The 12,733-nt window shown below is 36.5% G+C and overlaps 1 protein-coding gene across 1 annotated transcript; it reads left to right on the plus strand.

The window, feature by feature from the left end:
• The first annotated feature begins 89 nt into the window (after window positions 1-89).
• LOC103336523 (inactive protein kinase SELMODRAFT_444075-like) lies at window positions 90-8,083 on the plus strand. The gene is made up of 11 exons (XM_008239571.3): window positions 90-1,612; window positions 2,137-2,270; window positions 2,803-2,900; window positions 3,792-4,141; window positions 4,901-5,353; window positions 5,480-5,640; window positions 6,445-6,518; window positions 6,624-6,771; window positions 6,897-7,046; window positions 7,365-7,479; window positions 7,636-8,083. Exons 1-10 carry the CDS (start codon window positions 1,441-1,443, stop codon window positions 7,440-7,442), a joined length of 1,818 nt encoding a protein of 605 aa, XP_008237793.1. The 5' UTR covers window positions 90-1,440; the 3' UTR covers window positions 7,443-7,479; window positions 7,636-8,083.
• Window positions 8,084-12,733: the final 4,650 nt, after the last annotated feature.

Consider the following 12,733-nt stretch of genomic DNA (forward strand, 5'->3'; position numbering starts at 1 on the left):
AGTTCTGTTAGCATTGCTTGTATCATGTTTTACATTTGAAAATAAGAAGTTTTACAGTTACAGATAGATGCAATAACTGTGGATATAAATTATAACAAATGGAAAAGGTTTGGGCACACCGTGCATCTTCCATGATGCTGCGATTTTCTGATAAATTACTGTGGTATAGGAATGTTAAACTCAGTTCCCCAACGCACGCTCGTGCTTTAATGACTATGAGACATTGATACATATGGGTCCCAGAGCCCAAAGCTGCCCATTTGGAATAGAGAAATTCTTAGGTTTATAACCTCTCTTTTTTGCTGGTCATTGACCTAAGTGTTTGCCTTTGATGAAGGCGTTAGGGGCAGCAGCAATAACTATTAAGCAGCAAAACTTCGAAGATTCTGCAAAAGAGATATGATGGAGGTGGGGTTTACAATAGAATTTTCACCAATCATCTGTGGAGTAGAAAGGACCATCAAAGTATCAAACCATTTTGATGCTCCAATGTCCACTCGGGCATATCGATGAAATTGGAACCATACAGAAAACAAAACTAAGCATGATCCTAGATTCCCATGGAATCTATATGGATCCTTTCGCATCATTCACATTTTATCCTGAGGAATATGGATTCGTACCTCAGGACAAGCACTATATGTACGGATTAGTTAAGTTTGTGCACTGTTTATCTAACATTCTAGAAAAAATCAGCATGATCCTAAGAATTGTTTAAACTTTTTTTTTTATTTAATTAAATAAGCAAAACAAGTTATCCATAATGGATCATAACAATAAACAAAGAGTAGTTAATTAAAACAAAATTACTAGCCTTTGGTTTCAAGTTTAATTCACATGAATCACGCAGACGATATACATTTTGTGATGGGTGAAAAAAAATTAAAACTATGTAGTTTTAAATTTATACATTAACATTATACCAACAACAAAAAACACACAATAAAAATCCAATGTTTTTGACAACAGGACATGACTGGGTCAGAAATCAAAATTTAAAGATAGTCTCCAATGCTTGATGGAATCATTGATTTAGCAGACACAGCGCTAGCTGTTAGAAAGCATAAGCCAACATAATGCCCAAGTTCCCTTGCTTTCATCTGATTGGCCCTATTGAAGACAGCAATTTCGCGCCATTTTTTGGTATAATCAGAGAATATCCATGGAATTTATTCCTGGGCATCAGGCATCTACTCTCCAATGCAATAGCACAGAGAAGCTTTGAAAGAAAAAAAATTGAAAGAAATTTTTTCAGGACTCTGAACAACCCTTGCCATTGGCCAAGAAATCATAATCTAAAAATGGGTTTAATCTCTTTCTTCAACTTTAAAATTTTAACCCTTTTGAAAAATCATCTTTTAAATAGCATTTTCACCTCCAAAACATTAAAAACAAGCTTCAAATTCCAGACCTTGTTGTGGTATATTGTAAACAGTGCCCATGGCGAGCCCAATGACGCCGTCCCATGTTGTTATTGCCTATGATGCGACCAGGGACAGGGGTGAGCCAGAGCTTAAGCTCACTGTCGATAGTCTTCGAATGAGGGGTGACATTTTACGTTCAGGAGATACCATCATTTTGCTGGGCGTCTTGCACAGGGTGGTTCACCCCAGTAAGTGTTTGATGAATTGTCTACATGAACTAGAGTTGTTCTTAATTGGTTTTAAATGTCTAAATTTGTTATGAATTTCATTTTCACATGATTGGTTGGTTGGTTATTAAGATGCAAATAACATAGACTTTATATTATAAATTTCATCTTTAATTTTCTTTTCTCCATTAAAATTTTTCATCACCAATGTCCTTGAAATTTCTTTTGACAAAGCTGATTAATAATTATCAGAGGCATAGCCACATACTGGAAAATCTTTATCATAGGGAGCAAGCAAATCAAATAGACCAGAGACAACTTTGCCACCATTGATCCTACATGCACCTTCAAATATCTTCTATCTAATTGTGGTTCATTCATCCAATATGCATCTGTGTCCATGAATATTCTGCAATTGGTTTGGTGGACGCTCTCTCATTTTATCTGCAGCTGCAATAACATTAATATGAGCAAGAAATTCTAAAAGTAAGTGTGCTTGTTGCTGATATTTAGTCTCTTTGCTTTTCTTGCCTTTGTTGGAACAGTGGGATATCATTCAAAACCATCCCCAGAATTTTTTGGAACAAGCATTCGTGCAGTGGAGGAAGAAGTTACAAAGAAAGTTGACGTGTATGTTAACATGCTTCTTCAAAGTGCCGAAAAGTGTGAAGATCAAGGGGTAATATATTCTCTGAGGTTAAGGATTTCTATTTTAACTGTTTTATGAACTTGTGCTTTCATTATGTTCCTAGATTGGTGGAGTGGTTAACTCTCTCTCAACCAGATGTGTCTAGATCTTTGGCATAGTTTCTTTCCAAAATTGCAAAAAGTTATTTTCATGCTAGAAAATCTTGCAATACGTAAATACGACGACATACCTAACCTAAGAATTTGAGCTAAATGTTGTATCAGAATCTGAAAGGTGGGGCAACCTTAGTAGACATATTCTATTACTTTGCAACATTATAATGAACATAGTGACTGTAAGGTGTCCATTTTTTTTTTTTTGTGGTCACTTTCTGACTTCTGTCGCTAGTAGTACCAAAAAAAGAGAGATAAAGAGAAACTGAATGATGCTGCTCGAATACTGCTTTTGTTTTTGTGTATGCAGAGTTTCCACTTTGCCACTGTTATATAAATTAAGAAATTATTTTTTTCTCCTAAATATATTGCTATATTGTTCACCACACTAGTTTCCTTGATATATTCAGGTCAGCGTTGAAGTCAAAGTTACTGCTGGTTTTCCCATTAAACAGGTTATTTTGCAAGAGATTATGGCCTGTAATGCAGCTTGGGTTGTGCTTGATAGGTAGTTCCTTTTTCTCTATTTGCTTATGAAAACCATTCCTTCAGAATTCAATTCCTTTCACCCATAAATTTGATTCTCTGCCATTTAGATTATTAAGGGAATGGTTATTAAAAAATTAAATTCGAAGACTAGACTAATTTATGATGGATCTTTCAAGTTTAGATCTCTTATCCTGTACTACAAATGGAAACGGGTTCCGTGTCGTTATAGTCCTGTCATTTTTCCATGCAATAAAGATCACTAAAATATGGCCCTGTATATAATATTGCCATGCTCTGGCTTTCTGGTACATGGTTTAGAAAGTACTCCAATTTAGTGTTGATGGTCATTGTGCAATATGAATGGGTACTTTCAGATTTTCTGTCAAAGATTAATTGCTTATTAAACTAAGAATCCACTGAGGAGATATTTTTGTTGAATCCAGTAAATAATTGTCATCCTCGTTGTCAACTCAAAAGTTAAACCTTCAATTGGATCAAAACTGCTCATATTGGAGAAGTTTTCTCCCACATTTTTATCTTTTAAATATCCTTAAACTTCTTTGGTGTGTAACCTCAAACTCCTTACGTCGTTGCATATTTCCATCAATAGTCTTGATGTCGAATGATAATTATGGATTCTTTAGTCATTAAAGTATATCACGTTTGTACTTTGTTATTTTCTACATATACCTTCCCGGCTTATGTTGCCATAATATATATACACACATATATCTGGAGGACTGAAAACAAATAACAATTCCAATTTGTCAAAGAAAGCCTCTCATTTGTCTTTGTACCATCCAACTTTCCTTTTGTTTCTATATACCCTGTGTGTGTTTATGAGCATGCCTCTGTTAAATTCTCTTTCTGTTTCGAATTAGCTTAAAAAATAACTTGCAAAATTTAACAGGCACCTTAGACGGGATATGAGGTTCTACCTTAAGCAGATACCTTGCAAGGTTGCAATAATTCAAGATAGCTTGGCTGTGGATGTTGTGAGACCTCATACAGCAGATGATACTGATACCATAGAACACAAATTGTTTTATTCATTATCCAAGCCTGTTCCGCCATTCACTTGTCCAGGTAATGGAAACAATGAGCACTCATCCATCGCTTGCAGAAGCTACTCTGTATCCGTTGGTGCACTGGAAAGCTCTGATATGCTTAATACCAACTTGATAACTTCATCTACATTTAAGTTACGAGACTATAGTCCTTTGTTGGATCTGGCGTCTTCCTCTAAGCAAGAAAATTCAGGTCAGAAGCTTGTCATAGTCCTTTATGCATATTATAATGCTTTACAAACTCAAGACATATATTGTCCTTTCTGCTATTAGTTTTTTTGTCTCAGCTGCAATCTCAATGGATTATGCATATAATCTGAGCCAGCTTTCCTAGAACTTTACTTAGTGAGTTTCACCATAAGACACAAACCTCCAAAATATCAAATTATCAATTCATATCGTTTTTTGGCTTCTTTGGATGTTAAGTTATAAATATCTCCAAACTGGATAACAAAGTTCGTAGGTAGCTTATCAAATAAGTTTTCCTTTAACTTCTCCCTTATTTTAAATTTACACGTTTTATGAGGTTTCCATCAAAACGGCAAGAATGATTGCATGTTCCACATGAAGAAAAATAAAATTAGTATTTCACCACTTCTATGACATGGATGCATATGGTTTCTAGATGGACTCTCTAACCATCTACCATTCAGTTTCAAATCACAAGAAGGTGCTGTAGTGGAATTTTTGCATAATCCACCGGAAGGATGCAAGAAGATATGGCCATGATTCTATTATAACAAACAAGTGCTGAATCCCTTACATGTTTATCAGAGCTTAAAATAACTCGTTGCATTAAGATGTTTTCAAGGGAAGATATGATTTTAGCAATGACCAGGGTTATAGATCAATCCAAAAAAATTTGGTACCTTGACTTCAAATAATGTGTGTGTGTGTGTGTTGTGTGTGTGTGTGTGTGTTATTATATGGACTAATATTTTCTGTCGTCCAGGCGCAAAAACCAAAGGAGACGATAAACACTCCATTGTTCCCCAAATCAACCAGAAACAAAATAAAAATGTCTTCCAACACCGATCTTCGGAGGCCCCAATTCTTTGTTCCATCTGCGGAACAAGGACTGAAATGTATATCAAAGATTCTATGACATTCTGCTACTCAGAGATACAGCTAGCAACAAATGATTTTTCAAAGGAAAACTTATTAGGAGAAGGTGGATACGGTCATGTGTATAAAGGTGAGCTCAAGGATGGACAGCAGATTGCAGCAAAGGTGCGGAAAGAAGCAAGTCAACAAGGCTTTACAGAATTTCACTCTGAGGTCTATGTCTTAAGCTTTGCACGCCACAAGAACATAGTCATGCTGTTGGGCTATTGTTGCAAGGAGAATCTAAATATCTTGGTTTATGAATATATTTGCAACAACTCTCTTGAGTGGCACTTATTTGGTAAACTACTGTTAATTTTTTTTCCCAGTACACTTTTTTTTTCATCATTGTTAGTTCTAATGCTGATACCATATAAACATGATTAGTGGATCCTCTTTTATTAATTCTCTGCGGTTTATTTCTTAGATGATAACACAGCAGTCCTCGAATGGCACCAAAGGCATGCTATCGCCATTGGAACTGCAAAAGGATTGCGTTTCCTGCATGAAGAATGTCGTGGAGGTCCTATAATTCATCGAGACATGCGACCAAGCAATATACTTCTTACACACGATTATGTTCCCATGGTGAATTAATACACAATACTCTTTATGTTTGTCTTTTTGTGAGACCCTTCAAGGAAATGCATAATACTATTTTCTGTTTCAATAAATGATTAATTATTATACTTGAGATTTGGTTGGTGGCTCTAGTTATGCGGATAATTCAAAAATCCTTTTGTAGATTTGTGACAAAATCTAGAGCCACCTGAGAGTAGGACTCGTAGGAATCATTTTGTAAATTTTTTATCTGCGAATAGTCCTACGCTAATGGGCAGCATGAAACATCTCCTCTTCCAATTCTTGACAAGTCTACTTGAGGGAGGATTGATGCATAGAAAAACAGGGGTGGCCCCCTATTTTTGTTTTCCTTGCATGGCTAGGCCTTATTTTGTTTTCCTTCCTCTATTAGGAATTAGTTCCGTAGACCCAGATTAGAATACAAGGTTCTTAACATTGCGCTCCTTCATAGTTAAATTTCATTTAGAGCTTATTTTGTTTTACACATCATGACCATGTTGTAACTGTGAATTGTGCCCTTTCTAACTCTCAGTTCTTAGTGCCCATTTCCCGATCTTCAGCATATCATTTCAATGCAACAATTGATTTGTCAGCATCTAGTAATTTCATTTTATTTTACAACGAAGGATAACCCTGTTTTTCTTTCCTTTTATGCCTTTTGGGCTTCTCCCTTTGGTTGGTTTGGAGTTGAAGCTTTCTTTTTTCTTTGAACATTAAAAGGTTTTGGTTGCAAGCTCTGAGTAGTTCCTACAAAAGAAACTGAAGAAAATAAAAACTATTGAAGCTAACGGAATGACTTTCTACACTTAGTTAGGTGATTTTGGCCTAGCCAAATGGAAGATGAGTGATGATCCTGTGCAGACAAGGATACTTGGCGCATTAGGGTGAGGACTACTGTAAACTTTTTTCTACATTTGAGTATCACATTCCAGAAAATTGCTCTTGGTATTTTAAATAAACAAGCGTAAGTAAGCCTCTTTTCCTTTTAGCTACCTTGCTCCAGAGTATGCAGAGAATGGTGTTGTTTCTGTACGGACAGATGTATATTCATTTGGCATGGTTCTGTTACAACTAATATCCGGACGCAAGATTATTGATTCAAAACGGAAAGAAAAAGATGAATCCCTACGGCAGTGGGTATGTTGGGCTTCAAGATGTGATTTTTTTGATCTTATATTTTCTACTCGCTGGCAAAAAAAGACAGAAGTGCTAATTCTCTTTCCAATCTGAATAATCTTTTGTCTGTTATATGGAAATCGTAGGCAGAACCAATAATCCAGAGGCTAGCACTACATGAACTCATTGATCGTCGTATTGGAGATTCATATGACACATATGAAGTGTACCTTATGGCTAAAGCCGCATACTTATGTGTGCAAAGAAGCCCTGAAATGCGTCCATCAATGGGAGAGGTAATTAGACTTTATCCTTTGGATTTTTATTGCATTGTACCAACTAAGAAGTTGGAGGAAGATTAACTGATTTCGCAAGCTTCTCAATTTTGAATGTCCACGCATGCCTTTGTTTAGGCTGTCATGCACATTAGGGGCTGATTTATATACTCTAACCTAGTATAACAGCAATGTGATTCACATGTGAGGGCCATCACTTGGAATTCTTTGTGGTGAATGTAGTTAGAAATACCAATGCCTAAATGGAGACCCTTGTTTCATCAAAGTTTTCTGCCTCTATCCTGCATTTATATATAAATGAACGGTTTTTCACTGCAGGTTGTCCGCATTCTTGAAGGCGAAAATGACCATTTCCACCACCTAGGAGAGCACTTTGTACCTCATTATACAAAGTGAAGGACACAACGACACAGTTTATTTTCTTTCGCAGATGGTATTGCTTTTTCTATTTTTCTATGTACTATTTACAGCTTCTCATGTACTTTTTGATTCCTGTATATATACGTTGTAGTCATGGAAGTTTGAAATATGACACTGAACGAATGCCTATGTGAAATTGAACTAATGCTTCACTTTGGTTCTGTCCCAGTTTTCCGTACCATTTTGAAGGGAAATGCGACCATTTCTACATCCTAGGATAGCAAATCTATCCGGAGGAAGACAATGGCACACCTTGCTTTCATTTGACAGCTGATGGTTTTGTTTTTTCAGTTTTCCGTGGAAATGGTTGTAGCTTCTCATGTGGTTTTGTCATTCTCCTCTTAAGGGCCAAGTGGTTTTGGTTTTTTTTCTTTTTTGGTTTTGGACAAAGGAGGCATTGTTTATAAGGCTTTGAAAATGTGAACAAATAGTAAAGTGTGGCCTAGACAAATAATAAGTTTCTCTTTCTGATGCCTTATCTAAGAATATGATCCTTTTCATCTAAATAATGGCCATGCTGACATCGGTATACTTTTCTTCCAAATTTTATGGCAATGTAATATCTAAATTATTATATCCAAGATTGTGTTCTTGTTGCCAATCTTAGATATTATTTACTCACTGAGCTTTCCATATTAAAGCCTCTCCACGTAAATAATAACCTTTATGGACGTAGCCTAGTTTGGATGAATCACGTTAAATTATTTGTGTTCTTTGTGATTTTACAATAGCCTCGTTGATCAATTTTTTGCATTCAACACAATCTTCAAAAGTTTGATTAGTTTTAGTAGCTAGAGAACAATTACATCTTAAAATGGGGTATTAGCAATGAGCTTGTAGCTCAAGTGATTAAAGTATTTACCCTTGCACTAGACCATAGGTCCTAAGTTCGATTCCTCCCTCCCTCCCTCCCTCCCTCCCTCAGCATCGCTTGTATAAAAAAATAAATAATAATAATAAAAGTTGTGGCATTACGGTGATCATGGAAAAAGAGTTGGGCATTTTTTTCCCACATCTTTTGGCTAATCACCAAAGCTAAAAGGATAAGACTTGGGGGGGTACCATTATATCGATTGATGATAATGAAATGTATGAAGATTGTGAGCAGCATATAGATATCACCACAGTTGCATGCCATGCCACCAAATTTGGAGAATGTGTTGTCGTTTCAAGTGGACAACATGCATGGATATGGATGGATGGTGATGTCAGTAAGAGTATTAATGACATGTCCTGTGCTGCGATTGATTTCTACGTGGACCTCTTCCTCTCCGTGGGAAGATTGTCTTCGAAGGTTCATGGCATCATTGATCCTTTCGGATCGACCAACAATAGCTGTCTAATTTGGACCAAGCAATAGTGTTCACCACAAACTGTATGTGGGGAGGTGGATTATATCATTAGGTTTTTGTCACGAGTGTACGTACGGATCATAATTTGGCGTGTGCCACGAGTGTTGAAGAGGGCCAACTCGAACCCAACATGTCAAAGTCGTCGGAAAGGCTATAATGAGGGCTTAAAGTGAGGAGCTTGTTTGAGGAGGTCAAATCTCACCATCAACAAATGTAAAGAAATCATGGGACTTAAATATTTTAAATATTTTGACGGTCGGATCGGTCTCCTCAAATAACCTTTTCACTTTAACTCCTCATTGTAGAAGCTCCCCAAAGTCGTTTCAACTCGATAGTTTATTAGGTAGTGCTTGGGTGAAGGGTTTAAAATCCATGCCAAGCCCATGGGCCAACGGCTCATCTTGTTTCAGCCCAATGTGGACCAACCAGTCCAAGCCAGCACGTTTTATATTTAAAAATATCATTTGTATTTATTAGTGTCCATCAATTGAATGAACCCATGTCAGCACCTTATTAAGCGAGGGGATGATAGCTCCCGTAGCCTTATTCCAGCCAGCAATGTCAGCACCTTATGGGTTATGATCTAAATGGTCCCCCAATTATCTTAAAATTATCATTTTGGTCTACCAACTAAAATTTTCAATTCAAACGTCCTTAAACTTTTTATAATGTACCAAAATCATTCTTCCGTCAAAGTCTGTATATTATTCCGCTAAATATACTCACCTAAAAATACGGTTTTGTCCCTCGATTTAACAGAATAATTCACAGACTTTGACGGAAGGACGATTTTGGTACATTATAAAAGTTTAAGGACGTTGAATTAAAAATTTTAGTTGGTGACCAAAATGATAATCGCGCGATAGTTGGGGACCATTTAGGTCATTAACCCGCACCTTATTCATAGCAATCTAGTCAGCCATATTAGTCAGTCTAGTTACCGAGTATATGTTACGAGTTATTTATAGGTGGTTAGGTTTGGTTAAGTCTGTTTTAGTCAGTGTAGGGAAAATCACATCTTTGGTTTGTGTGTGCACGTCGTATAATCCATTGATAATAAGATCTTGAGTGTTTCCGCACAACAAATCTATGTATAATATTTACCAAAAAAATATAATTAAAAAAAGAAGAGTAAGATCAGATTATTATTCGATTAAATCAACCATCCATAGCTCAATGATAAAAGCATTTGTTTATAGTTCAACGGTCTCAAGTTTACACTCTAATGACAGCCCTGAAAACACCATACATTACACTTGGAAAACAGCAAAATATCTTGGCGGAGAGATACAGATTCCATGCATCATGTTTTGTGTCAAACATATCAAGTTTAAATGTTGTGGGGGGCAATCATTCAAGATCTAAGCAACTGTCCAAATACAGATTTTAACATCATTGTCTTCAATAGTCAACTCAAATTGCCTCTAGGCTTTATGCACTCAAATTTCAATGCTCATTTTATGGCATGGTCTGAAATTAGCATAAATCCCAACTCGGCACTAGTTGACTTAAAATTGAGTAAAAAACACTAACAAAAAAAGTAGTGGATTCAAAAGCACCCAAAAAATGGGGAGCAAGAAAAAGGAACTAGCACTTTAGGAGGTGAGAAACAATATGATTAATTAAAGGCGCACTTCAAATTAAAAGAAAAAGAAAGTTAAGGTTGATTCCAACCAAACCAAACCAAAGATGATGGATCTTCTAGGAATAATCTATATGCTTCATTAATTTATAGGATTTTTTTTTACAAATGTCATCTGAACATATACTTCAGTTTTATATAAAATCATGAATTTAAAAAAATTAAGTTGACATTTCTCTTAAATGTTTCTTTAAGAGGACAAATTGAAATTGAGATATAAGTCCAGGTGACATTTCTACAAAAATTTAAATTGCTCATGAAATCAAATTTTTTATCCAAACCAGTATGGAAGTATTGAGGGATCCCTCAAATTAGCTTATTTGAAGGACACCTTTGTAGGGCTCACTCCACATTGTATTTCACTAATCAAAACCGTCTATGGTTTAGATAATCATTCAAAGATCATCTCTACAAAAAAAATCACTTGAATCTGATATTGTTTGACCACTCAATTGTGTTATTAAAATTTTAATATTTTCTTGAACCACCATGTTCATTGATTTTGTAGAATACAATTGGATATCGAAACGGCTTTCGATTTGTCTATTTTTTTTGCAAGGATGATCTATGAATGTAGACTTAAAAAATAGATGGTTTGGATCATTGGAAAAAAATTTGTAGGATACCCTAAAGGGTGTCTCTCAATAGAAGGAGACTGTATATATATACGTGAAATTGTGTTCACGAGGCAGAGTCTCACCTGTTGTTATGCTTCCAATACTAATAGAAAAATGTTTTTGATGACACAATTTTAATGATATTTCTAAAATACCCGACATTAAATTAAGTTATCTACGACACATTTTAAAAGTAGGGGCTGAGAGATCAAAAAGAATCGGAGGGAGTGGGACCAATGCTGAAGGGGGTTGGGACAAATGCTAAAGGGGGTTAGGCTCACACAAATTGGCGCTTCAAATTTGAGAATAAGGCAACTTGAACAAAAGCCAACAAAAAGCATGCTAAGCAAAAAATTTCAAGCCAAAATTACAAATAAAATATTCTACCTGCCAAGATAGGCATAGACTCATAGAGGAGCAGGAAGCCCTAGAGAGAATCAAAACCAAGGAGGGTGGGGGTGTATTAACCTAGTTGCAAATGCACAACCTCTTTTTGGCAAGCTTAGCGGCATCATCAATGGCACCGTTAGCTTCGCGAAGAATCCAATTCCAAGAACAGTTGTGGAACAAATTCTGGAATCGTCTTAGATCGTCCAAAAAAGGATAAATCCTCCAATCTTCTAAAGAACCACTTTCATTCACATAAGAGAAAAGTTCAAGGCAATTTGTCTCAATAATGACATTTGGTAGATTCAAAGAGAGAGCAAGAGAAAGCCTCATCACTGTTGCAAAAGCCTCACATTCAATAGGAGAAGACATAATGCGATTATTAGTAGTAGTAGTAATAAAGAAACCATTATATTCACATATCACAACCCCGACTCATGTCGCCAAATAACCAGAAGATCATGCCTCATCAATGTTGATCTTATGAAATAGAGGAGGGGGCGTAACCATCTATTGCTAACACTCGAGGTCGCAGCCAAGGCTGACGAGGCCCTAGAGGTGGGATTGCCCTTCCATAGATGATTCACTTGACTTCGAAATCTGAGTAACATCAATTTCATTCCCACTTGGAACATCATTCGAACCATTGTCCCTAAATTCAATTATGATTTCTTAAATCAAGCTCGTTAGGTAAAGAGTTTACCTTATGCACTGTAATATCTTGGGCCCTAGCCCGTTACCCACGACTTTGGCTTCATATGGATCAACTTGAGCTCTTCTCTTGGTCGATTTATCTAGTTGGGGAGGCTGAAAGAAATTAAAAGGATCTAGAGATAGGGGTAATGTTTGCGTTGGGGCATCTATAGATGGATGTAAGCACTCATGGGAGGATAAAGTCAAACTCTCCTGAGAGGGGGGGTCTTCAATGATTGGCTCAATACACATGATGAATGAATGAGCCAAATCGGGCTGAGAAGGGCAGGTCATCCTAGGTAAGGAAATAAGCACGAAATTCTTTTGAGCTTTAATTATCATGTTGAGGGTGGACGAAGGCCCATATAGGTCATTAAAAAGGCGCTTGTTATGACGGGCCTAGCTCGAGTTAGGGTTCCAACCCCTATAATAAACGCTAAGACCACCGTCTGGCTATAGGTTCCATTGCTTAGTAAATTGGTGGGCAAAGACTGCTTTCTCAGTATGGCGATGTGTCACAAGGACACTCAGTAGCGAATCGACTTCTTTCATAATAGGCAGAAGCAACAAGCTAAG

Source organism: Prunus mume, linkage group LG6, assembly GCF_029339155.1.
Source record: "Prunus mume cultivar Tortuosa linkage group LG6, ASM2933915v1, whole genome shotgun sequence".
In the NCBI taxonomy this organism is placed as follows: domain Eukaryota; kingdom Viridiplantae; phylum Streptophyta; class Magnoliopsida; order Rosales; family Rosaceae; genus Prunus; species Prunus mume.

Bases quoted from the DNA above. Each gene is read 5' to 3' on its own strand.
- LOC103336523 (XM_008239571.3), top strand. From the start codon at position 1,441: ATGGCGAGCCCAATGACGCCGTCCCATGTTGTTATTGCCTATGATGCG. The intron at 4,142-4,900 runs GTCAGAAGCTTG...TCTGTCGTCCAG, and splicing joins CTCTAAGCAAGAAAATTCAG to GCGCAAAAACCAAAGGAGAC. The intron at 6,519-6,623 runs GTGAGGACTACT...TTTTCCTTTTAG, and splicing joins AGGATACTTGGCGCATTAGG to CTACCTTGCTCCAGAGTATG.